This window comes from Chenopodium album, chromosome 12 (assembly GCF_948465745.1).
Source record: "Chenopodium album chromosome 12, dcCheAlbu1.1, whole genome shotgun sequence".
Lineage (NCBI taxonomy): Eukaryota > Viridiplantae > Streptophyta > Magnoliopsida > Caryophyllales > Amaranthaceae > Chenopodium > Chenopodium album.
In genome coordinates, this window is record NC_137845.1 from 5,446,913 (window position 1) to 5,473,253 (window position 26,341).

Below are 26,341 nucleotides of genomic sequence, written 5' to 3' on the forward strand. Positions count from 1 at the left end.
TAAATACTAAGTATAGAGTATAGATATAGATTGATAATTGGTAGAAAAATATAAACAAATTACAAAAAAATCCAATTCTGTGAAATACAATAAACAAATCAAAATATAACTACTCGAATAATTCCCACATATTTTTATTGTTTTTAAAGATTTAAGAAGAAAATAGTAAAATACTTCAATTTTATAACCAAAGGAAAAAAAAAAGAAAAGGAAAAAAACAGAAAAAGGAGCTGTTATTGAACGCAACAGCGGCAAGGCTTCGTTGGATCAAATCGAAGCTGCGATACCATTTTCTCTCTCCTCTCTTCTTCCCCACTTTCTTTCTGCAATTCCCTTTTTATTTTTATTTTTATTTTTATTTTATTTTTTTGGATTTTCCTCATATTTTCCCCCTTTTTCCATTTCAATTTCATAAATAACCCTTAATTTTTTTTTGAGGCTGAGGAAAATAAAATTTTGATTTTAAGAAAAATTTGGGAGGGAGAAAATTAAGGGAATTAAAATATAAAGAATTTAATTCCTTCCCTTTTTTTTAATTAATTGCTCCGTATTAATTTATTTAATTAGTAATTCCCTTTTGTTTTCAATGGGGGTTACCTTCCAATTTTCTCTTCGTTTCCATAACCAAACGCAAAAACCCAATTAGGGTTTGTTCGTCGATTGATTATTTTTTCTTTATTTTTTTAAATTTTGAAACATTTCCTGGAATATTGATTCAATTTTACATGGAACCTCGAGTTGGTAACAAGTTTCGGCTTGGTCGGAAGATCGGCAGTGGTTCCTTTGGAGAGATCTACCTTGGTTTGTTCTTCATTATAATTATTCTCTTAATTTTTTTTTCTTTTTTTAATTTATCAGCTTTTTAATTTTTATTTTGTGTGATTTTTCTTGAGTTTTTGTTTTTTGTTTTTTTTTTTTTTTTTTTTTTTTAAAAATTCTTTCTGGGTAGGTACCAATGTACAAACCAATGAGGAGGTGGCAATCAAACTTGTGAGTATTGCCTCACTAATATTAATGTGATTTTATGTATTTAATTTTGGTCTTAGCTTTTGTAATGGAACTTTATTTATTAATCTGAAGTATATACTATATGATTAATTTTTGGTATTTGTTGAATTGGTAAAGCAATTAGCTTTGTAATGTTAATGTTACTAGATACCGTGATATCATATTGTGCATTTTTGATGTGGAATATGTGTTATATAGTGGATATTTTTGGTTCATTATGTATCGAATGCTGATTTTGATTTTACTTAGATGCCGTCTAGCTGTGTTGTATTTGTTATCACTTGTCAATATCAAGGATTGCTTTTCCTGTTTGAGTTGTGAATAAAGTTGTGTGTCTTATTGGGGTTGCATTGTCTATGGGAGGTGGGGGGGGGGGGGGGTGGGGGTGTTAATGGCTGGTTGTCTTATTGCCTATTTTCTTGTCGTAATTCTGTATATATTGTTAAGATTTGGTTTTGCAGCTTCCATGTAATTGTGTATGTTGATATTTAGATCTCCTGGCCAATTTTCTGAGATGTTCTACTGTTAATGAGTAATTACAATAAGCAATATGTTCATAGGGCTCTTCTGGGTCTTTAAGTTATGTTGCTGACTCCATAATTTTAGTGTTTTAGTCTCTTGCACTTGGTGTCTATATTCTTTGCGATTTAATTGTACTTAAAATGTCTGTGCTTAACCAGACCAGAGGAAGTAAAGGCGAAGTACTATAATTTAAAGTTGTTATATATTGAGGGCACCTTAAATGCTCTAGATGGCTTTTCTGTGATATTCAGTGTTTATGTCAGCAAAGCTGCAAGGACCTCTGAACTTGTGGTTTTTTTTTTTTTTAATTTTTTTTTTTACCTTCCATTTTTAATGGTATCTAGGGACTTTGCATTTTTTCTATCCTTGACGATTTGCGGCCTTAGGCCTATCTACATTCATGTACAGCCATTGAGCCATACTTCCTTTTGTTCTGCATTTCCTCAGTAACCCTACGATTCAATGAGTAGCTTGATACAAAAGAGGTGTCACATATCATGCTGTTAGCCTTTTCAGTGCTTGATTTGGCCTTGGTACTTATAAAGCTTCATTAGAAGGTGATACACTGTTAACAGTTGTTCCAGTCCCATCCCAATTGCTCTTATTTGGCAACTGTTGGAGCTTTAAGGATAAATTCATTTTTGAAAAATCGGAGCTACTGAACATTTCATTCAGTTTAGGCAATTGAATATGGATTATTAACTACTTAAACCCCTACAACAAAGAGTTGGGATTTTGTTACTAGCTTGCAGATTCGTGATATTATTTTGCAATCTGGTGTTGTGATTGAATCATGTCGTCTCAAAGTTCAAGGTCAATTTTGTTGTTCTATTGTCTTAGACGAGTGAGGAAAATAACATGTTGCAGTTGCTTCACTCTATTTGTTGGTCCATGTGATGAAATCATGAAACAGGTTAAGTTATTCCATTTCTGGGGTTGCATGTGATTTAGCTGCTATTTGATGATACTGATATGATTGCCTTCTACCTGATAAATGAAACCTCTGCTACTGTGCCTTCCAATTTTTTCCTTTCTGACATCATTTAATGCTTTTCAGGAAAACGTGAAAACAAAGCATCCTCAACTGCTTTACGAGTCCAAATTGTACAAAATTCTGCAAGGAGGAAGTAATGAACTTATCTTCCATTCTCGACTCTTAATTGATTCTAAAGCTGACACTTAATTGATTCTAAAGCTGAATATAACAATATATTATTTTCCCGCATTTTGATATTAGTCTTACTTTGATATTGTCTGATGTTGGCAGCTGGAATTCCTAATGTAAGATGGTTTGGTGTTGAAGGAGACTATAATGTTTTAGTCATAGATCTACTTGGGCCCAGCTTAGAAGATTTATTCAATTTCTGTAGTAGGAAGTTTTCACTGAAGACTGTTCTTATGCTTGCTGATCAGATGGTATTATATCTTGTTAATTAGTTTTTTTAGAAAACATTTTGTTATTTAGTTGATATTTGTTTATTATTTATTTTGTATGTCAAAAATATTTACTTAGTGGTGATATGACATTTTCAGATCAATCGAGTTGAATTTGTTCATTCTAAATCATTTTTGCATCGAGATATTAAGCCAGACAACTTCCTCATGGGATTAGGACGACGTGCAAATCAGGTGTGATTCTGTGTGATTGTTATTTGTAGAGAAGAGTGTGTGTGTGATAGGGAGGAGTGGGGGAATGGAAGGGTTAGTTTCTCTTAGGAATATTATTAACTCTATAATTCACTAACCTTATGCAGGTTTACATGATTGATTTTGGTCTAGCAAAGAAGTATAGAGACAGTACAACCCATCAACATATTCCTTACAGGTGAGTGATGAGTTTTGTGTTTACTTTTGCAACTCATTGTTGTTCCTTTGTGTCGGAATTCATTGACCTACTAAAGTACTAAATATGTTGCTGCTGCTGTTCCATCATTACCTTCATCTACGTCTTCACCGTCATTTATCATCATCATCATCATTATCCCCAACATCATCTATTTATTTATTTATGCTCTCATCATAAACTAATTATCTACATGCCTGAATGCATCCACTAGTCTATAATAAGAATCGTGTTTGGCTAATGTTTGTGTTAGTGTGGAAACATAAGTGGTTGCTTGTCTATCCTAGAGATAATTGTAGTCTGAGACTTGAATGTGGACCTGGTCTTAAATTTGGCTAGATCAAGTTCATTTTCCCGACCTTTTATTTTTCTTTGTTATAATGAAGTACTTAAGATTATATCATATCATATACATGTATATATGAAGCTTGGCAATGAAATCAGCTACCACATGTTATATGTATGTATGCTCGTGCGTTCTGTTTATGCTACATATGAAAGCAAAGAACCCCTGTTTTCTTACAACTGTTATCTGACCAAAAGTATCACCAACAACTCCAAACTTCTTCTGTTATATCATGTCCTCTAATGGCAAAATATATATGTAGTACTCTAACATAGTATATGTGCTGCGTGTGCAAATTGAACCGAATATGACTAGGTAAGCCTTGGTTAGACTTATAGTAAAATGTGTATTTTCCCTGCAAATGCCTGTTGATTATTGCTTGTCAGGGCAAATTAAAAAAAAAATGTACTACATTGCTTTCTTGATGAACCAACAGCAATAGGAAGTTTTTTTATAGTTATTTGTCATGCTAATTTGTAGTTTTTGGATGAGTCCTCATCATGCAAGATGTTTTTCTAATTTGCCCGGATGATTAGAGAAGAAGAAAAGAGAACTAAGAAATAACAGAGGGTTTTCAGAAGAAGAATAAAAAAATGGAAAAATGATGTAATGGGAAGATAGAGGAAGGTTGTATTGATATAATCAATTTTTGTGAGGCAAACACTCTCTCCTACAAAGAGAATTATCACAACAATCTGAAATTCATAATGATTCTTTCTCATCTCATCTTCCTGTTTATTACAAAACTGATTATCTAATTTTTCTCACCATAAGGGCATGCTTAGATTGAAGGTAATGCATCAAGGGATCAATAACAAAAGAAAATAAAGGTAATGGAAGTGTCTTCTGGTGGGAAGAAGAGAGAGGGGGGGGGGGGGGGGTGTTTATTATCCTCATATGGATGGTAATACTAATAGCTATCCTAGGGTGATGCCGTGATGGTGGGTAATATTACTCTCATTATGAGGATAATAAGTCTTATCAACCTATCTTCTTCCTCATACCAGCACTACCTCATTTCCTTTACCCCCATGGCCCACTCCATCCCATTAATCACCACTTCTGCTCTCCATTTTCTTAGGTTTATTTTTTTTTACTACCTCCCTAATGCATAACCCTTGATCCAAGCTTACCCTAAGAAACACTCTTTTATTCATGCATCACATTCCTCTGACAGAATTGACATTGTGTTCGAGCCATATACCCTCGACTGCACTTGCTGTAGATGATGTGGATAGGTGGCTGCCTACATTTAGTGTTGTAATTTTCCTTAAATTCTTATATTAAGTTTTCGTTGTGTTTTTTTTCTTACTTCCTTTTGATGTTGCAGTTGTTTCTTTGTCCTGCCTCCCTCTCACATCCCTCTTCCCCCCATCCTCCCCTCACCCCTCTCCTAGAAAAAATTGATGCTGAAGTGATTAACCAAACACTCATCTTAAAAAATGATATGTGTGATATTTGTCTGTTTGCTGTAGGGAGAACAAGAATTTGACTGGGACTGCTAGATATGCAAGCATGAACACTCACTTAGGAATCGGTATGGTTTGCCAATCTATTGTCTATTGATAATTCCCCTCTCATTCTCCCACTTCCATAGTCTCATCTATAATGCTGTTAAAGTGAGTTGCATTTAAGTGGCTATTTTTAATGCTACAAGCAATTTTGATGTTCAGAACAAAGCCGGAGGGATGACTTAGAATCACTGGGTTATGTTCTTATGTATTTTTTAAGAGGAAGGTGAGCCCTGGTTTTCTTTTTCAAATTTTACACTTTTGCCCTTTCTTTTTATTTTGTTGGTATTGAGTCTATATTTCTTGTAGTCTCCCCTGGCAGGGGCTGAAAGCTGGGACCAAGAAACAGAAGTATGAAAAAATTAGTGAGAAAAAGGTCTCGACATCTATTGAGGTAATTTTGTCTCTTCTAGAAGCCTTTTCTATGGTTTGAAGTAATATATTGGTCTGCTAATTACCAATGTCTATCAGGCTCTATGTCGAGGTTATCCAACAGAATTTGCATCCTACTTCCATTATTGCCGTTCACTGCGGTTTGATGATAAGCCAGATTATGCCTATCTGAAAAGGATCTTTCGTGACCTCTTTATTCGTGAAGGTATATAAGATTTGTCTATTTTATTCTTATTATATATTTGTTGATGGGTATTTCGCTTCCCTTTAGGTTGCCTTGATTTTGATTGTGGTATTACTTTGGTTCAGGATTTCAGTTTGATTATGTCTTTGATTGGACTATTCTGAAGTATCAGCAATCTCAGATTGTTGCTCCCCCTCCACGCGCCCTTGTGAGTGAAATTGGTCTTAGACTATTTTAAAATTTTAACACTACGGCATTAGTGTTGATGATTTATGTATCTGTTTAATGACTGTATCAGGGTGCTGCTGGACCAAGCTCTGGGTTGCCTCATGGCGCTAGTGACAGACAACCTGGTACCTTTCTACAATATTACCTTCTTTCTTAAATGCTTCAATTCACCCACTGTTACATGTGTCCTCCAAAAACTTTTATACAACTATACATTTGTGTTTTTGCTGAGTGTTTTTATCTATTTTATTTTTAAATATGACATATTACCATTTTTATATTACCACTGTGTTTAACTTTTTTTTTTTCCTGGATATAAAAGTGCTCAATTAGAGGAAGAGAGAAATAGAGTACAAGAAAGTCACCAACAAAAGAAATATCTATGGATCGCGTAGTTACAATAAAAATCCGAGTAGAATACTTCTGAGGATCCAATCCTGATAAATGGGTTGCATCCCAGTTCTGATGCTTCCTATTGTCCTTTTGTAAAATTTCTTTCTTGAGTAAACAATTTTAGGCTTCAAATGCTTTCTGTATGATTTACTAATTGACTCCTCTTGTCCTCCAAAACTTGTCTAGGATTGTTACCATATTGTTCTCCATATAGATTTCTATAATTTGCATGGTTGTAGTATCTTTTTCATTCAATTAATTGCACCTACGACTTCTATTGAGCAAAGCTGATGAAAGTATTTTGTTGTAGGTGCTGAGGAAGGTAGACCTTCTAACTGGCTTTCTGCAGACTCAGCACGTAGGAGAATGCCGAGTTTGCCTAAGCAGAAAAGTCCTGTTGGAAATGATCCAGCTGCAGCCAAAGAACCGATGGTATGGTGTTTTTTTTTTTTTTAATTTTTTTTTTTTTTTAAAAAACATATCTTGCCACTTATACAAGTTGGGAATGGTTCTTACATGTCATGCTTTTAAATTGATTCCTGAACCTTGTAATTAGATTATTAAGTATTTGACTACTGCTAGCTGTGAGCATGAATCAGCTGATAAACGTTGAGAACTTGATTAGTAATACATATCCATGTACTGGGTTAGTGGAAGACTTTTCCTGCTGAATTTTGTTAAACTAGTCATACGCAGTATATCCTAATGTTAAATCTTTAACTAATGACCAGTAAAGCGGAAAGACATTAAACTCACTTTGTTCACAAAATATTTTTTTGTTAGGTTTTGGCACACATTTGTGATTGTTTTTAGTAGGGTGATGTAGAATGTCCGAGAGAAAGAGAAGTTAACTTTATTAGTAAGAAAAAATAGAAGACCATTTCAGGGAGGTCGAAGTAAAGGTCAAGAGAGAACCTGGAGTTAGTTATAATGTAGAGGCTAAAGGCATATCCATCTTCCATGAAAATACAAGAGGCAGAAGTGAGATATTATGGATTAAAAGCCATGAGCTGTAGCCAGTGGGTCATCATCAGAAGAATTCACAGCTTGAGCAGTAATAATCCAAAACTCCTGCAACAGTTAACAAGCTCTCTAGAACTTTCCTCATTTCCTCCTTTTCTCCGGTTTATATCTTTGGAGTTGGGTGTAGACAATGAAGAAGTTGCATTTCTCTTTACGAGTTTGCGATCTAACTTCCTCTGTGTAGCACTGTGTTTTGATTCCAAACTTGGGGGCAGGTTCATTAGGTTCTCCATCAACTGATATTGGGGATTTCTTCCGTGTGGGTTGTGCAAAGTGTGCGATTAGACATGAGAAAAATTGCAAACCAAATGCATGTTATGTATTACAGTATACAGAATCCAATTTCTTATTTTGTTTTCTTATATAGATGGTAATACCTTCATTTCAAAATGATTGTCATGAAGTGCTACTTAAGAGCTGCTATTGTTTAGCAAGCCAATTATAGAAATCAACTAAGTAATTTGGGATCCGGTAGAGATGGGGAAAAAAGGGAGGTGGCATGGTGCTTAACTTGTTACCAATGACAAATGAAAGTATATATGTTGTCAATGTCCATGTCATTACTTTGGACATGTAACTGTGTTTCCATGTCTTCTTAAGTCCAGAATTTTCATTTAATGATGTTAGATCCTATTCTAAGTTTGATACTCAGCACTCGAGTCCTAAAACATAATATGGAAATGGAAAGAAAGACATCCAGTATGGTGCAGGGAGTACTTAAAATAAATTTTCTTAAACTACCCCCCACCCCTCGAAAAGAATAAAAAGAATCATATAAAACTATTGTGCACCAATTTAAATTATGTCAGGCTCAATGTTCTGCGCATGCACCCTAGATGTCACATACTACCAAGGTTTTAAGGAAATATTTTTTTTTTTTTTTTTTTTTGAACTATGGTTTGGCTCATTTTAAGTGTTTCCTGTTTTCTTCATTGTTGGGGGTCTTATAAATATGATGCGAAGATACCTTCATGATCTTACTAAGTTCAGTCTTCTGTACTTGGATCCTAGCCATCAAAATTTTTCATTGACCTTATTGCTTTTCTTGGTCTCCTTGGCAGCTTTCTAGCTCTGCTGTGAGAACAAGCACATCAGCAAGGCGTGCTGCAGGGTCAAGTAGTCGGGATGCAGTGTTTGCTGGGAGTGATGCGGATGCCACTCGCCCTGGTTCTGGGGATCCTACTCTTCAGAAAATTTCAAGTGGGCACCGTATATCTCCATTTGTGTCATCAGAGCATCCTCGTTCATTTTCTGCCAGGGTAGCGTCAAATGAACAAAATCTTGAATCTACCATCAAGAAAATCGAGGGCCTTAATGTTAGCAATGAAGAGAGGCTGCAGTAACAAGTATCTGCACAAAGCTTTTAGACGTCACTTTCCCCAATGTAAATCTCAAATATCAGTCTGTTTTATGGACCTTAAGTGTTTTTCTTTCTTTTTCCCCCCACTTTTAAATTTAGGCTCTGCATGCTGCTCTTTTTCTTTCCCTCTTATTGTTTTTTAAATTTTTTAGGACAGGCGAAAGCCAGAAAATTGAAGGCATGAAACCAGAAGAGGTCAGTACTGTGGAAGCACCTGTAAAGAAGTTTTAATAGAGTCCCCTTTAATTGAGGTGGAATGCAGAATATTTACGTCTTGGTCAAATCATTTTCATGCTTGGGATCTTTTTTTTTTTTTTTTTTTTTTTTTTTTTTTTTTTTTTGTTAATTTTTTTCTCACCTTGCTAAAAGAAAAAATATAATAAATTGGTTTTGTCATCACTTTACAGATTTCGTCCAAGAATATTTTAGTGGTACTCACCTCGTCTTTTCCCATTATTTTCCACGATTTTCCTTCACCCTGTTTACCTCTCTTCAACCTCTACAACTTTACCTCTTATTCAATTCATTTAATGTCTAGGTTTTTTTTTTATTAAAGTAATGAAATTAAGAGTTACTTTTGTATACATCCGATGTACAGTAAATTATGTACATCGGGGGTTACTTTTATCTAATTTAGGGTCACTTTTACAATTTCTTGGGTAATTTTTATCAATAAAACGTAAATACTTGGTAACTTTTATTTATGTCAGGGTAACTTTTGTTCATATTAGGATAACTTTTGCTCATTTTAGAGTAACTTTATAACAGATATATTTTACTGTATATTTGATTTATTTAAAAGTTTGTCTGAAGTTAATACGGAGTATGATAGTTTTGTACAAAGTATTTATTAAACCACTATTTAAGACGAACAAAAAAATTAACAATTATGGCTCCTTAAATTGAATATTCACGGATTGACCTTAGTTATTGCTCTCATTTCTATTGTAAAGTGTTTTCCATCTCCCCTCTTACATTTGTTTGGATTGAGAGAATTGGAGGAAAATGAAGAGACGAGAAAAGAAAAGAAGGAATTCATCCTCTTTGTTTTGGATACCTTTTGAGTTTTGATAGGAGGGAAGGAAATTGGAAGGATTCATTTTTCCTTTTCTTTAATAAACCAAAGCCTTCCAATGTTGTAAAGTTTTGGAGGGAAATGTAACATTACCTTTCTCCTTCCCTTCCATTCCCCCCCCCCCCTTCCTTCCTTTTCCCTTCCTTCCCTTTCTCTTCCACTTGGCTATCCAATTAAACCGTAAATGCTTTTGCTAAATACCTATTTTTTTGGGGTAGTATTCATAAAAAAGAAAGCATATGTTGTTGGATTTGTGTATCATCCTACACTTCCGCTGGTTTGATCCTTTGTCCTTTGATTCAAACTTCAATGTGCACACTAACAAGCAAATAACGAAGTTGTCCTTTAAGATTAGAATAATCGCATAACCAAGCAAAACATTTTTGTTTCACGAATATTACAATAATATTGAGATACTTTACAAAAGTTGGAAAGGAATAGTTTATACATGTGATATGCATGTCATTTTTTCGTGATAGTTATACTTCAACTTTTTTGTTTTTTATTTTATTTTTTTAAATTTTTTTAAACACCTATACTTTAAGACTACAAGTAATTAAAAGTTTTCATTTAGGACATGTTTAGCAAAATATAGTTGTGAATGTAGGTGTTATTGTGTTAATTAGTGGCAAGTAACGGTTAGTTGTCAACAAGCTGTTAAATATATATATATATATATTTTTTTTTTCACGAACAATAAGCTTCTAATTTATTGTGAAGATACTTACGAAGTAATTAAAGCATGATAGTTCGGTAAAATAGTGATTGACTAAAGATGTTACATTTATAAATCAATATATTATTTTTTTCTAAAACTGTAAATTAAATGTTCAACAATTACCTCTAATCTTCACAAGCTAATATTTTTAATTTTTTGATAAAAGCTACCTCCGTCACTAAACACTACTCCAAACATTCATATATTTTTTTTATCAAGTTGGTCAAACCACTAAAAACTACTTTCTCCGTCCCCAAAACTTCGATCCTTTTGGGTTGATTTTGCGGTTATTAAGAAACTTAAATAAAAAGAAATAAAAACATATTGGAAAGATAAATTTACATGGGGTTTGTAAAAAAGTAGAGAGATAAAGTATTAAAAATACATGAAAAAACAAAATTTTATATGGGGAAGCTAATTTTGCACAAATATTATTGTAAATTGGTGGGTATTTTAATGCAAATAAGTCGATTATTTTGGGACTAAAATTAGGCCAAAAGGGTTAAAGTTTTGGGGACGGAGGGAGTATTAAAAAACTACTGCTGAATACGTCCTTAAGAGCTAAACGGCACAAAAAAAATATAATAACCAACGTATCAAATATTAACAATATTGAATTACTATTTTTTTTTAATAATAGTAATAATAATAATAATTATGTAATAGGGTAAGTTAAAGTTGATCCAATAGTACAAATTAAACTTTGCAACTTCCAAACTTATATTAAATACACATACCTTTTCATTTCTATTGACTTTTTGGAATGTAGGAAGATAATTTGTGTAAGAATATTTTTATTTAATGAAGTGATGCACTTATTTAAAAATTGGAGGGAGAAACAAAGAAAAGAGTGGTATTACTATAATAATGGGGAAAGAGGAGTGGTGTAAATTTATCGACTTTGGGTAACCTATTAGCTCTCAACTAATTTTCAATATTTTTTTTTGTTCAATGAATTTATGTTATTTGAGCTTTTATGAACTCATTAACCATCATTTGAACAAATTCAACTATAATTTTCTAGAAATAATTTAAGATGAACTAAATTTGGTCTAAGTTTGATATAATTGGTTTTACTTGTATTAAATGATAATTATAAAGCTAAGTGATTAGAAAGTATTTTCAATTCTAAAGGTGAATATTAATTAAGGACACTTTAATGTAAACATTCATTTGAAGATAATAGTACTTTCATTAATTGTTACATGCAATTTTGGGGTATTATTTACGAGATATAAAAAGTTTTAAAGTTGCATATGATGATTAATGAATTTGTAGTAGAATGTTTAACCCTTGAAAAGATATTCTTTGTTTTGTATATGTCGTTATCTGTACAAAAAAAGCAAAAACATTTGCTTGTGATCTCATCAATACCATATTTCCTGTTGTAAGAAATGTTGTTCATGATGAGACTGTTATAGCATCTGATTAGAAAAATAACCTTGAAACCAAAGTAAGAACTGATGCCAAGATATAAAAATAAAGTTACCAAAGTTTGGACTTATAATATTCAAAGTGTAAGGAGTAATATTTAAACATTTCATATGTCTATAAATGTGTGGATTTTGCCAAATTAAACATCATATAATTCATACCGCTAAATACATAAACAAAAGCATTCTATTGTATTAACTAAGAGATTTCTGATTGTTTAGCCGATTATTTAATCGGTTTACTTCTCGATCACCAGTTAATATTTTTAATTCCTTTGTTATTTGATGAATCCAAATTAAATTTCTTCTTCTTAGGTTTCCATTTAGAAGGGGAAATGGATTGGTTGTGCTTGGCAAAAGAAGTTGGGAATGCAGCTAGTGAGACTTGCAAACCCATCATCTTGGACAAGATAAAAGAATGCTATTCTAACATTAAATACTACAAAGAAAACCTAAAGCTTGTCCAAGAAAAGTACAATGATCTAAAGAAAAAAAAATATGAGATTGATTGCAAGGTTGAGCGCGAAGAGGATAACTTGGGAGTTCTTACACAAGGAGCTAAAGGATGGCTCGAAAAGGTAAAGCGAGCCATGGAGGAAGTTGAGAAATTGACGAAGAAGCTGACGGATGTGGAGGAGAGAAAAAGCAGAGACAAGGTCAGCTGCTTTCGTCATTCTCGTTGCAGTTTGTGTCGACGCTATAACATGAGCAAAGAGGCTAAATCTAAGGCTGATGAAATTGATGATATAATGAATCACATACCAACAAATTTCACGGAACCTGTAAGTAGATCGGATTTGAAATCCATCCCTAATGAATTCCTCAAGAGCTTGCGTTCGAGAGTTGAGCTTATGGAGGACATACTCAAAAAGTTACGAGATGATGATGTTAATGCAGTTGGCATATTTGGCATGGGAGCCATAGGTAAATTCAATACTTGCATATATATATACGCTACTTTTTATTATATTCTAGCTAACCGCATGCATGGTTCTAGTGCGCTCGCGCACACACACACATAGAATCCGTTTTAGCAAATGTTACTCTAAACATTCAACATACACTTGCATAGACCCTAAGTTTCCTAAAGCTACCATCAGCTATTAAGCACCATGATATAAACAATTAATCTTATTATAAAATATAATATATTTAACTTGTCTAATTTAATCGACTGTCAAAGAGATATGCCTTGCATGTATATCAAACGATAATGGCCTGGTGAAAGGTAATATACTAAGATATACCTTGCATGTATGTCAAATATATATACTTCTATTATATTTCCTCCGTCTTTAAATACTTGCTCCATTTTTCCATACGCGGAGTTTTAGGAGCTTTTGGAGAAAGTAGTAAAATATTGAGGTAGTAGGGGTAAGTGGAAGGTAAAATGCAGGAGAGAGAATCTAAAAGTAATAAAATTAGGTCCCACTAGTCGAAAGAAATGAATTAAATATTACTCCCTCCGTTTTTTTTATTTTTTATTTGCATCACTTGTCATTTATGGTTTTTTTTTTATTTTTTATTTGCATCATTTCTATATATAGTAACTTTAAACTATAATTTATTATTTCTATCTCTTACTTTAAACCCCACTCAAATTAATTTATCATTTCTCTCTCATGGTCCCTACTACTCTCTCTCACATACTTTCACTTTCATGTTCCCACATTACTTTTACCATAATAATTTATTCACCCATTCACAATATTATATTACTTTTCTAAAACTCCGTGCAATCCCAAGTGATAAAAAAAAAACGGAGGGAGTATAAAAGTTTTTCAAATAAAGGAAAGTGGAGCGAGTATTTAAAAACGGCCGCAAAAGGAAAGTAGAGTGAATATTTAAAAACGGAGGGAGTACTATACAGAGTGAGTGTATATCTATATAGACTATATATCTAACTTGCTAAAGAACTCTTCAAGTCGAACTTATTTATACCAAGATCAAGAACATATCAAGGCCCCGTTCTTTAGAGCTGCTCTGCTCTGCTTTGCTCTGCTGAAATTTGCTCTGCTCTGCTTTGCTCTGCTGAAATTTGCTCTGCTTTGCTTTGCTCTGCTTCAATCTGCTCTTCTCTGCTCTGCCCTGCCCTGCTCTGTTCTGCTCTGCTCTGCTCTGCTTAAAATTAATACCTAATATTGAATTATTATAATAATAATGTATATTTAATAAAAATAATAATAAATAATTAATACTTAATGATAATAATAATTAATATTTAATAATAATAAATAAATAAATAATATTTATTAATAATAATTAATATTATTAATAATAATACGAAGTATATAATTAATATTTAATAATAATAATATAATTAATATTTAATAATAATAAAAATTAATATTTAATAATAATAATAATTAATATTTAATAATAATATAATTAATATTTAATAATAATAATATTAATAATAATAATATTAATAATAATATAATCAATATGTAACTATAATATAATTAATAATAATAATATAAATAATATTAATATTATTATTATTAATAATAATATTTAATATTTAATAACAATAATAAAGCATTACAATTATTATTATAGTATTAGTATTAGTATTTAATAACAATAATAATAATAGTAATAATAATGAAATAATAATAGTAATAATAATGAAATAATAATAGTAATAATAATAATAATAGTAGTAGTAGTAGTAGTAATAATAATAGTAATAATAGTAATAATAATAATAGTAATAATAGTAGTAGTAGTAGTAATAGTAATAATAGTAATAGTAATAATAATAATAGTAATAATAATAATAATAATAATAATAATAATAATAATAGTAATAATAACAATATTAGTAATAATAATAATAAAAATGATAGTAATAATAAAAAATAATAATAATAATAATAATAATAATAATAATAATAATAATAATAATAATAATAATAATAATAATAATAATGAAATCTGCTCTGCTCTGCTTTGCTCGGCTCTGCTTTGCTCTGCTTCAATCTGCTCTGCTCTGCTCTGCTTTGCTGAAATCTGCTCTGCTCTGCTCTGCTTTGCTCTGCTCTGCTGAAATCTGCTCTGCTCTGCTCTGCTCTGCCCAGAAGCTCAAAAGAACAGGGCCCAAGTAATGCTTTAAATTTTCACAAGCTAGCCTATATTGCTTGTTTACAGTTTAATTATAAGTACTTAGCAGTTAGTACCTAAGTTAGGACTAATGTTGAGATTATATATATATATATATATATATATATATATATATATATATATATATATATATATATATATATGCGGCACAGGTAAAACAACGTTGGTAAAAGAAATTTCCAACCACAATGATATGACAACTATGTTTGAAGAAATAATAATGGTCGAGATTTCTGAAGCCCCCAATCTGGAAGGCATTCAAGATCGGATTGCAGAGAATATTGGGTTGAACCTGGGTGATTTCCATAGTGTAGAGGAAAGGGCAAGAAGACTGCTTACTGAATTGAAGACAAAGAGTAAGGTACTCATTATATTAGACAATGTTTGGTCGAAACTTGAATTGGGTAAAGTGGGGATCCCAAAACCTAATGACAAGTCAAACGATTTTTGTTGCAAGCTTTTGGTGACAAGTAGGGAGAAGCCTGTGTGTGACGCTATGGAAGTATCTAGGGATAATATACTTGAAGTAAAGCCATTGATTAATTATGAAGCAAAGCAACTTTTCAGAGCGCGAATTGGAGCAAAAGCCACGACCGAAGATGGTTGGAAAGAACAACACGAGGACTTGGAGGAGAGACTGTTGAAGAGGTGTGGAGGACTACCTCTTTCAATTGTGGCAGTAGCCGATGCTCTAAAGAAAAAGGAATTAGAAGCATGGAAAAGCTTTGCAACTGAATTGGAAAAACCTATGTCAAATAGTCTAACCAAAATTGGGAGCGTACATCGTCAAGCCTACTCAATTTTGGAAACAAGTTACAAGCTTATGGAAGATGAAAAGAAAAAGAGGTTCTTCTTGTTTGCTTGTTTGTTTTCTTTTGGTGCAAGTATACCAGTCGAAGATATGATGAGGTATGGCATCGGATTGGAATTGGGTAATTCCAAGTTTCTCTCTTTGAGAAACGTGGTGTGTTTATCTTGAGGGTAATTTCGTCCAATTTGCATGGATTTCCAGGGTATAACTGACTTTTACCCTTGGCTGCAAGCTCTTACGTGTATACAGCCGTTAGTTTGGGAATTCCTCGAATTTGACGAACGTTAGTGCTTTATGTTTTAATTTTTTTTCAAGCCACAATAACAGTTTCTAATCAGCTTCTTAATTTTTTACCCTGTAACAGTTTCTAAGTAGCTTCTTAATTTTTTACCCTGACACGTATCTATTTGAATTTATTTCTGTGGTTTGTAATTTTTTTGAAGCAAACCCCTCTGAGAAGCGATGAGTCTCCCTGCAGAACTGAATCTGGGTACTCCAGACCCTTAAGAAACAGTCGACGGCGAATGCTGGAGGCGGAGTTTTGGAGAAATCAACCTCGGATATCTGCAGTTGTATGAAAGCGGCGCTATTTGTTGTAAACTGGGATCTGTGGACGTTTACGGCGGAAGGGACGCAGATGTGGATGCGTTTATTCGGCCGGTAAATCCAGGTCGCATCGTGTTCTTGCCCAGGTGAATTCAGGTTTGTTCGATTTCTTAAGTGCGTTTTTATTATTCAGTCTTTGATGTATGCGGTATGTTGATGTAAAATGAAAAAAAAGTAGTACTGTAGCTGATTTAGGGTAATTGTGCAATAGGGTTGTGTTGATTTGGGTTGTAGTTTAAAATTGTGACGGAATAGTGTATAATTGAATGATTCTGTTGATGTATTGCCGATTCAGGTGATGATTTTGGTTTCGAACCTGCATTGAACCCTGTTTGTTGATTAAAATAGTTTTCGTGTAATTATGCAATGTGGGTTATTTGGAATTAGGCAATGTGCTTTGTTTGGGATTATGCATTTAGGTATATTCCTTAATTGAATCGGTTTGTCTCTGGTGTTGAATTGAGTTTCTTTGGTAGGTATTTCAGTTTAATTGGTGTTGGAGTATTAATGGTTGTGATTTGAGAATGAACCCATTTTAATAGGTAGTTACCTGGTGTAGGAATTGAGTTCAGTTGGCAGTTATTTCAGTGTAATTGGTGTTAGTTGATTATTAATGGTTGTGATTTGAGCATGAACACATGACTGGTAGTCGGGTGTTATTAGTGCTTTAAAGTAAAGTGTTGATATGAACGTAGGCAATTAGTTAGTATTATGTAATTGTCAATTGTGTATCATAGAGCTCTGAATAATCTTCCACATGTTTTTTAATCCGTGTGCAGGATCCATAAATTATTTCGATGTCCTTAGAAAGGTACCCTGTTAAGCGAAAGCGTAGTGCATGTGATGATTCTGTGGTGAGCATATGGGTTCTCCCTTTTATTTGAGCTCTCTTGTTTTTTGGGGGAATCTGATTCATGTTTATGGTCCTTTCTTGGTTAGGATGGTGGTGGTGAGGTGGCGGACATGAAGAATGACAAGGTATGAATGGTTTTGTTTTGTGCGCTGCCTGTTTTTACTGTATATCCTGTGAACTTGACTCTGTTATCTGTTATTGTAGGACTCCGGGGGGGTGTCTGTCCAAAAGTCTATGCAGCAGAAGACAATCACCCTGTACCCCAATCTCTTTAAGGTCTGTACTGTAATTTCTTATAAGTTATTGTTATGAATCTTTGATTTATATGTCGGTAGAACAATAAAGGTCATGTATTTTTCCTGTATTATCAACTTTGCAGGATGACAACATAAGCTTTGGCGGATGCGTGAAAGCCAGATCGGAGGTGATTGCGTGGCGAAGCAATTGTTGTAGCAGGGTAAGTGAAAAGTGAGCTTCATGTGTTGTACATATATTCACTAGTACTGTGGAATTTGATGTGTATATGGTGGCAGCCCCCAAATATGAAATGCAGAATCGAATCTTTTGGCCGCATATGCCAGAAGTTCGATGACCGTAGGAAACGCTGGGTAGTTGAAATGGGTTTTGGTGGGCTGCTCCATCTAGCGTTTGACATGCATTTACCAAGACTGCTGTCTTACTGACTGATGACCCGGATAGACCCGATAAGCCAGAAGCTGGTCACTTCTGGTAGGGAGTTTAAGTTGTCCAAAAACCAAGTGCGGTGGGTGTTAGGCATTCCTAATGGTTCAAGAGCTGTGCCGTCCTCAAAAACTATGACTGAAGAGTGTCGGGAGAAAGTGCAGAACATTCTATTGACCTATGGAAAATCTTGGGAGTCCAAGTCTAGCAAACCTAGTGGGCGAGTGTACACATTTGTAGGGATACCAGTTACCGGGGAGATGATGGATCGCTTAGAGCGATATTTTGGGGAAGATGAGGAGGAGGATTTCAAGACATTGTTTTTGATAGTGGCGCTGGAGATGGTGCTCTGCCCAACGCAGAGTCCCAGGCTTGCGGCTGATCTTCTTCCTGCAATAAGTTGTGCAATGGATGCGGCTGAGTATGACTGGTGTGGGTTGGTGTTGTCCAAATTCATGGATAGTGTGACTAGTTTTGCGCGACGGTTCTACGCAACTGGCGTAGCTGGTGGATGTGGTGGATGTGCAATCTTTGCTGTTGTATGTTTTTCAACTCTTTAGTGGCTTTCCTGTTTCAAGTCATTTAATTATTTGTATATTTTCTCACTAAAGACTTTGTGGTGTGTCAGATTTTTTATTTGGATCGGTTGGATAGGGATCCGGTTGATTGGGATGCCTTTCCTAGAATTAAGGTATGGAACATGCAAGAGATTGGGAAGGCAGCTAAGTGTGATAAGTTATGTTCTGGGGACTTTGGAAAATTAGGGGTAATTGTTTGTGTGTATTCATTTGAAATAAATCCTTGTTGTATTTATCACCGTATGTGATTTGAAATTTGGTAATTGGTGTACATGTATTAGGTGTTGGATGTTGCCTACGGTGAAAAGCATCCTAGAGATGCGAGGGATACTGAAGGACCTGACCAACGTGTGTTAGTTAAGGTAAGGATTCCTCTTGGTTTTGCATATGGTGTTACTGCTGCAAATTTTTGTAGTTGACACTTCATATATGATTTTGTATAGGAATTGCCACAACCAGGAGTAGGATTTATGTATCGGAAGAGGAGGGGTAGAACGGCTGCTTGTAAGGGTTCTACGCAGATGAAATCCATATCCCCATGAGTATTACTCTTGTCCCCTAAATTTGTTAACTTTCACTCCACTAAACTATTTTTTTCACAGTTTTGTTTGATGTTCTGTATGTTTGTGTTGAGTGTATTAAATTTTCTGCATGTATTGTGTAATACGGGACTTTACTTGAACTTGGTTAGTGGCCGGCCAGTCCGAAAATAATTCTTGCCAAATTTTCCCAAGTCTTTATGTGTTATTTAATCAGTTATGTTTGAGCTGCCGTACTCTACGTATTGTTTATTCACTTTCCATGTAAGCTTTAATAGAGGTAGATGGCTGTTGTATTCTGGGTTGTTCAGGGAAATATATGCACTTGATTTGATAATACTATGATTTCATACACTTTCGCATGAAGTAATTATATTTGGATGAAAACGCCTAAATAAATACAAATACACATACACTTATGGTAATTGGTCCAACTTAATTTAAACAACTCATGGACTAACTAGGCTGGCCCATAAAATAAGTGGCCCAAAGCTGAGTTTCAAATAAACATTGACTGAATATACATAACAGGCTGGCAGCTTAATTAATTTGGCCCAAACATAGAATTACAAATACACATAACAGGCCCACTTGGGATTAAAGCACCCATTGAGTTTGAGGCCATAACTGATCTAGATTAGCCAATGGTGGTGTGGCACCAATGGGTGGTACAGGACACTGTATATCTTAGTGAATTACATTAGTGCTTCAAACCCATGGTGAACTAGATTGCAAAAGGGGAAACGAGCTGCTTGGAATGCTAAGCCAGGTGAGTCACTTCCTGGCTCTGGAAACCATGATGCACCACCTACGGTTGCAGATATGGTGGCATCTGATAACGTTGAACCTGACGTTGTCCTAGTTGCTCATGGAGGAGGCCAACAACAACATGACAACGGAGGAGGCCAGCAACCAGAAGCTGCAGCCGATGCACCGGCAGCTGGTGGGCCAGGAAATGTGACGCTACATGGTCAAGCGCCAGTTGGTGTTGGAGATGGCGCTGCACATGTGGCGCAACCCGTTGTGTTGAACCACCCACCACCTGTCTTGGTTCCTAGTATAACGGTGACAGTCAAGTGCATGAAAGCAAATGATCCTGGGATAGAGTACCGCATGAAGGTCAGCCAAACTTTCCAAAGGGTGTACTACGATTACGCTGAGAAGGTGGACCGCCTCCCTAGCGATTTCACACTTCGACACGCCAACGGCATGGTTCTCAACTCGCACACCCCAGCACAGGTTGGAATTCGCGATGGTGAAGTTCTTTTTGTTCGGCCTCAGGTAAAAATTAAACGAATTTATAATATTTTTGATTAAGTCAGTTTCGTATATGTTATATATCCGTGTGTTTCCCACCTTTTGCACAAGAATATGTTCTAATTCAAATGAAACTTTTTACAATCCAGAATCCGGACTTCAACATGGATGCAAGGATCAAGCAGTTCTGGCTCAGGGACGTTCGTACCCGTCCAGTGAGAATGATGTTCCATGTTCGGGTCAACTGTCATTTCAGGAAGCTATTTCAGATGTGGGGTGACGAGATGGGCGTTGATCCAAATGACATAGTGATGATGCATGAGGACAAGTTGCTCAGTCCATACCACACCGTACAAGGGGCTAATGTGAAGAACGATGATGAGGTCTTCGTTCTCACCAACTGCTAGAGCACCAATGGAGGTTTACTTTTGGCCTTGTCATAGTCATTACAAAGATTAGTGTTTCGTTAATTCGGTGACAAGGAGGATGTTTTTTGTCCTTTAAGTTGTTTGCTCTGTAATGTACAATTTAGATTTCACCCTCTGCTACCTGTGCTTCAGATGCCTTTTGTATGATTTATAGTAGCGTAGAGGGTCTGCAGTCTCTAATTAAGGTGTAATATAAGTATGATTTATGTGTAGGAGAGGCAAAGTAGGCCTAGTACGTGAAGTTCAATTGTTGACCGCTTAGGTATGTAATATAAGTATGAAGAAATGAATGTGTTGTGTTATGTTTGTGAAATGTCGTGTGTGCCAATAATTAAACCTCAATTGTTTAGACCCTAAATAATTGCACAGCGACCTAATAGGTGTAGTGAACAAAAAGGGAATCCACAAACTCGAACCACACCCAGAAACTAACAAGGAAAATCATAAGTAATAAGTCATGTATTAAAGTGAGAATTAGCACAGGTATTTGGTAATATAGGGACATACATCAAGAAAACGATCCTGATTGGGACGGGGACTTTGTACTTTGGGGGGGGGGGGGCACAAATAGGTTAACTTAAAAACAGAGACATGTAAATGTCGTTGATGAAGCCTATCAAATACACATAACACCCATGGAATGAAACGTGGGAAAACGTTGCATACGCAAATGCACAAGGAATGAATTTAGAAAAACATTGGGGCGTCTCTTAAGTTGAAGGAATGACCTGAAAACCAATACTGGAATTGAGGAATGTATTGGTGCATACAAAGAGGTTTGAGCAAACCCAAACAAATGGGCCCTTAGGCCTTATCCGGGAATAATATAGGTGAAACAAATGGGCCCTTAGGCCTTATCCGGGAATAATATAGGTGAAACAAATGGGCCATAGGCCTTATCCGGAAGTAATAGAGGTTGCCCTTACCCATACATTGTCAAACAAGCATCCAAAGGTATTAATAAAGCATTCAACGCAGATCCTTAGGGAGCACAAAACATTAAGCAAAGCAGTTGTTTAAGCAAATGGCCACAAAGTACAAGGTGCACAATCAGTTTAATAAAAATAAAGAGCCAAGTTAATGAGGCAAAATAAAGAGGCCATGCAACATACGAAAACGTACCAAATGACAAAAACACCTAACAAGTAAAGCGAATAACAACATAGATCTGGTCTTGGCATTGGTCTCCTGATATATGTTTACACCAGTTGTGTTGCTGACACCAAGCAGTTGTATGCTCTGTGCTGAATCACTAGAATGTGGCTGACAAGTCAGATACCCAATTAACACTGTCAAGCAGGGCATTGGGTTTACGTTTACGCTTAGCCTACAAACATGGAAACCAATGATAAGTCACACAAACTACGAAAGTAGAAACAGAGGAAAGAAGTGTTTAGTACGTTACAGGTAGTTTTCCCTTTCCACCTGGAACTTGAACACAAGAAGTCTGAGTTGCTGGGGTAACCTGTTACAAAAACTCAACAATTCACAAAGTATGTAAGTAAAGGAACCACATAATAAAATAAGATAAAAGAAAAATCAAATATTCGGAGGCCAAAGACATACCCTGACTGTGTTGGCTATATCACTGGTTTTGGAATTGCGCCTGCAGTTGGGTTTGGATTGTAGTTGTGAAGGGGTGGTGGACTTGCCAATTGATTTTGTGTTAGCTTTGGGATTTGCAGCTGAAGGGATGGTGGACTTGCCCTTTGATTTTGTGTTGTTGGCCTTGGGTTTTACAGCTGAAGGGATGGTCGACTTTGCCTTTTTCCTGGTGTTATTCTTGGGTGTTATAGCTGGAGGGGTAGTGCTACCACTTGCCTTGTTGTGGCTGCTACCCTTTGCCTTGGGCCCCCTTTTAGACATCGGTTGAGTACTGCTATTCCCCTTATTCTGCTTCTTGTTATGTCCAGCCTTTAGTTAAAATAGAGTTCGTAAAACAAGGTTAGTCTGCAGGTTGTGAAAACTTAATAAAACACAAACAGATGGACACCTTAACTACATATACCTTTGTCAAAGTCTGTCCCTTACGCTTGCACTTGCTTTGGGTAGGGGGTTCATCAAGGGAAGTTTGATGCTCATCGGGTGACACAACCTGCACCATATATCAAGTAAAAACCAACCACTGAGTACCGCATATACTGTTTATCAGAAGACATAAGACAAATGCAACAAAAGATTACCTACCTTGCCCTTTTTCGCTTTTGCCTTTGGTATTTTGTACCCTAACTCGGCCAACGTTTTATGCCTAGATTCTCTTGGCCTACCTGGCCGCTTCTTCTTTATTATGGGATCCTTCACATTAGCATTAGCAGCTACACCTGATGGGGTATCAAGCGGATTGCCGTCCGAATCAGTGTGTTGGGCTGCATCAGGCATCCCGACTGACGATGTGGTTCCTGCTTGACCTGGTGAGGTTCTGATGGCCTTAGTTTGATCCCGTTTCTTACGGGAGGCTTCATCTACTTGGGATCTGAGTTTAGATAGACTGTTCATGACCAGAGCAACAGCTTCATCACCAACCATTGCAGCAGAGTCGCAAATCGGCTCGGGGATGTCCTTCCGCCAGCGATCCAAAATATACTTTTTTGGGGGTTCAAATACAAAATTTTGATCTAGTATTCTGATACAATGCTTGCATAGAATGCCATGTGTTTCAAATTTCCGGCAGTCACAAATCACCTCCTTTGTGGCACCAAAAATTTTTACAGTGTAGAATCTCCGCCCGTCAGTTATCACTTCTTTACTGCTTCCAGGAGGCACAATCCATACCCTATCCTCCAAAACATATTCAGTGACATTTTCAGATATCACAGTTTCCTTTCTAACATAACAGTAAGACATCCGTGCACATTCAGTCTGCATCTCTAGAAATTTCTTGTCTGTGTAAATCTTCTGGAAAAACTTCTCAATCTTAAAACCACTGACCAACCTCCTCACATACTTAGAGCAACGGCTATCAGCGCTGATCTCATCACGAACACGCTTCGCCAAGGCCATGCTATACTTACGTGGGAACTCATGCAATTTGGTGTGCCTGTTCACAAACCCATCGAAAAACCTGTTTATGCTCTCGACCCGCTGGGTGGTCTTCATCCCAGCCCAAAAATATTCTTTCATGTAGGCCGGGACCCACATGTAGCTCTCTTTGTGAAGGCTTTCAAGCCAGGGGTCATCATGAAGCTCATACTCAGCAAGAAAGTCTGCCCAATTGCTATGGAACTCTTCGGGAGTAAAGCTTTGATACACCACCGCCTTCAAAGGATTTTTGAAATCATTGTACCTGTGCACACAAATTGTACATTGCAAATGACAATATTTACAACACACAAAAACCCGCCAAACTGTAAATTGCTCACTCTAATCCTTGTTCAAATATAATTGACATATGAAAAAAAACACTTCACCAATCCAAAAAAATAAATCAACTTAAAGGATTTACATCAGAAATTCATAGACTAAATAATTAACACAAAAGATCAAAATATGATGAATAAAGAAACACTAACCTAGCATACTTGCCGAGTTTTTCAGGAATCTTGCTGAGAATATGCCAAATACACCACCGATGGCGTGTATTTGGCATGGTTTCCCGTAGCGGCCTTCGCATTGCAGCTGCCTGATCTGTAAGTATGGCTTCTGGGGCTCGGCCATTCATACATGTTAGCCACTGCTGAAAGATCCATGTAAACGTGTCACAGCCTTCACGAGAAACTAACGCACAGCCAAGCAGCAAGGACTGTCCATGATGATTAGCTCCAATGAAATTCACAAAGGGCAACTCATACTCGTTTGTTAGGTACGTGGCGTCAAAACAGACGACATCTCCAAAATCATCATAGGCCGCCCTGCTTCTCGCGTCCACCCATAGCACATCCTTCAGACGCCCGTGCTCATCCAACCTTTGAGCATAATAGAAATTCTGATTCCCACTTTGCATTTTCTGAAAATAATCCATCATGGCCACCGCATCCCCACCAACCATATTCAACCGCTTCGCCTTATACACCTCATGCTGCAAATCTTTCACAGTTAACGACAAGTTATCAATCCCATTTACATCTGTCCCCATACACCCATGAAACTGAGACACAGAAACTCCCTGATCAAAATACTTCAGCAACTTCCTCTTAACATTAGATGTCATTTGCTTCATGCGATATTCTTTGACCAACTTCGCCTTACTTGGGGTTGGATTGTGGCCCGAGTGTTCTAACTCAACAGTCTTCAATTCCCAATCACCCTCATCATTCAGGCTGGCGTATACTTTTGCTTTGCATAGACATTTTTTTGAAGTCCTCTTTCCTTTCACAGTTTCATCATCCTCACATACATCAGGAAGAACAACTGCCCCTGGTCCTGTCATTTCCATTTCTTTTGCACGCTTCTTCGCTTCCCTGACAGCCCTCATGTCGGGTCTTCCCCAACACTCGCACCTCCATGTACTAGCAATTCTCTTAGTCTTGTCTTTCTTTGAATTTACTCCTTGAACCCTTGAAACTCCAAACCCTTGTTGCTCAGCATAATCCTTGTAGTAGCTTTCAACATCTTGCCAAGTTTTGAAAACCATGCCAACCCTAGGAGGCTCAATGACAGTAAGAACTGTTATTTGATTGCTTGCCACTACAGTTTCAGTCGTCTGAATTGTTTTCATAGGGGTTAAATATCGAGCACTGTCTGAACTTACTCCAATCTCTGACTGATATACACCATTCAAATCAGAACCCAGCTCAATAACATCTCCAGATGTTAAGCCCCCTAAACTGTTACCTAAACTATCCTCAATAAAAATTTCCTCCAAACCATCTCCATCCATATTCCCTGCTCCATCCAGACCTCCTGCTAAGTCCCCTTCCCCTTCAATAAGTGCTTCCCCTTCCATTAACCCGACCTTCAATTTCACTCCACTACCCACATCATCAATCCCCCCACCAATAAACCTTTCAGTAAGGACATCAGTTTCAGTTTCCACACCAAACTCACCTGGTAATATTAATAATAATATCAAGCATAGTAAAATAACACAATCATAGTATCCTTAATTTACTAACATTCATTCACATATTCACAATTAACACCACCATTTAAATAAACAACAAATAGAACAAGACAGTCAAATCACCATACAAAAAATATCAACACCTGCGATTACAACCATTATATTACTAGAACACAATATATTTTAATAAATCAAAATTTCACCAATTATACGGTCAAGAACATTCAACACATCATAACCTAATACCCTAATTAACAAACACTATCTGATTTCATATATGGAAAAACCGAGAACTATCCAAACTAACCTTCCATTGCTGCAATTCACCACCTCCAGATCTAAAATCAAGCACACCTCAGCTCTACAATCAAGCCCAGACCTCCTGCTCGACCGATCTACATACGGCACCACCTCAGATCTGGAAATCGC

General features: G+C 35.9%; 2 protein-coding genes across 5 annotated transcripts; both read left to right on the top strand.

Annotated features, from left to right (window-relative positions):
* Positions 1 to 214: 214 nt before the first annotated feature.
* On the top strand, positions 215 to 9,117 carry LOC145570142 (casein kinase 1-like protein 2). Of its 2 annotated transcripts, XM_081629151.1 has the most exons (15): positions 215 to 801; positions 950 to 990; positions 2,588 to 2,657; positions 2,798 to 2,946; positions 3,064 to 3,159; positions 3,285 to 3,355; positions 5,195 to 5,256; positions 5,393 to 5,456; positions 5,540 to 5,624; positions 5,702 to 5,828; positions 5,933 to 6,015; positions 6,106 to 6,160; positions 6,739 to 6,860; positions 8,513 to 8,835; positions 8,964 to 9,117. In XM_081629151.1, exons 1-14 carry the CDS (start codon positions 726 to 728, stop codon positions 8,792 to 8,794), a joined length of 1,383 nt encoding a protein of 460 aa, XP_081485277.1. In that variant the 5' UTR covers positions 215 to 725; the 3' UTR covers positions 8,795 to 8,835; positions 8,964 to 9,117. The 2 variants fall into 2 exon arrangements, with proteins under 2 accessions (XP_081485277.1, XP_081485276.1); XM_081629150.1 differs by having other exon boundaries at positions 8,513 to 9,117.
* Positions 9,118 to 12,214: 3,097 nt separating this feature from the next.
* Positions 12,215 to 21,226, top strand: LOC145571754 (putative disease resistance protein At1g63350). 3 transcript variants are annotated; one of them, XM_081630788.1, is made up of 11 exons: positions 12,215 to 12,961; positions 15,313 to 16,673; positions 17,357 to 17,431; positions 17,517 to 17,555; positions 17,635 to 17,706; positions 17,810 to 17,887; positions 17,964 to 18,650; positions 18,740 to 18,877; positions 18,971 to 19,051; positions 19,133 to 20,509; positions 20,635 to 21,226. In XM_081630788.1, the coding sequence occupies exons 7-10, from the start codon at positions 18,117 to 18,119 to the stop codon at positions 19,229 to 19,231; spliced, it is 852 nt and encodes a 283-aa protein (XP_081486914.1). In that variant the 5' UTR covers positions 12,215 to 12,961; positions 15,313 to 16,673; positions 17,357 to 17,431; positions 17,517 to 17,555; positions 17,635 to 17,706; positions 17,810 to 17,887; positions 17,964 to 18,116; the 3' UTR covers positions 19,232 to 20,509; positions 20,635 to 21,226. The 3 variants fall into 3 exon arrangements, with proteins under 3 accessions (XP_081486914.1, XP_081486912.1, XP_081486913.1); XM_081630786.1 differs by lacking the exons at positions 18,740 to 18,877; positions 18,971 to 19,051; positions 19,133 to 20,509; positions 20,635 to 21,226 and having other exon boundaries at positions 15,313 to 16,254; positions 16,415 to 16,673; positions 17,964 to 18,097; XM_081630787.1 differs by lacking the exons at positions 18,740 to 18,877; positions 18,971 to 19,051; positions 19,133 to 20,509; positions 20,635 to 21,226 and having other exon boundaries at positions 15,313 to 15,521; positions 15,618 to 16,673; positions 17,964 to 18,097.
* The last annotated feature ends 5,115 nt before the right edge of the window (positions 21,227 to 26,341 follow it).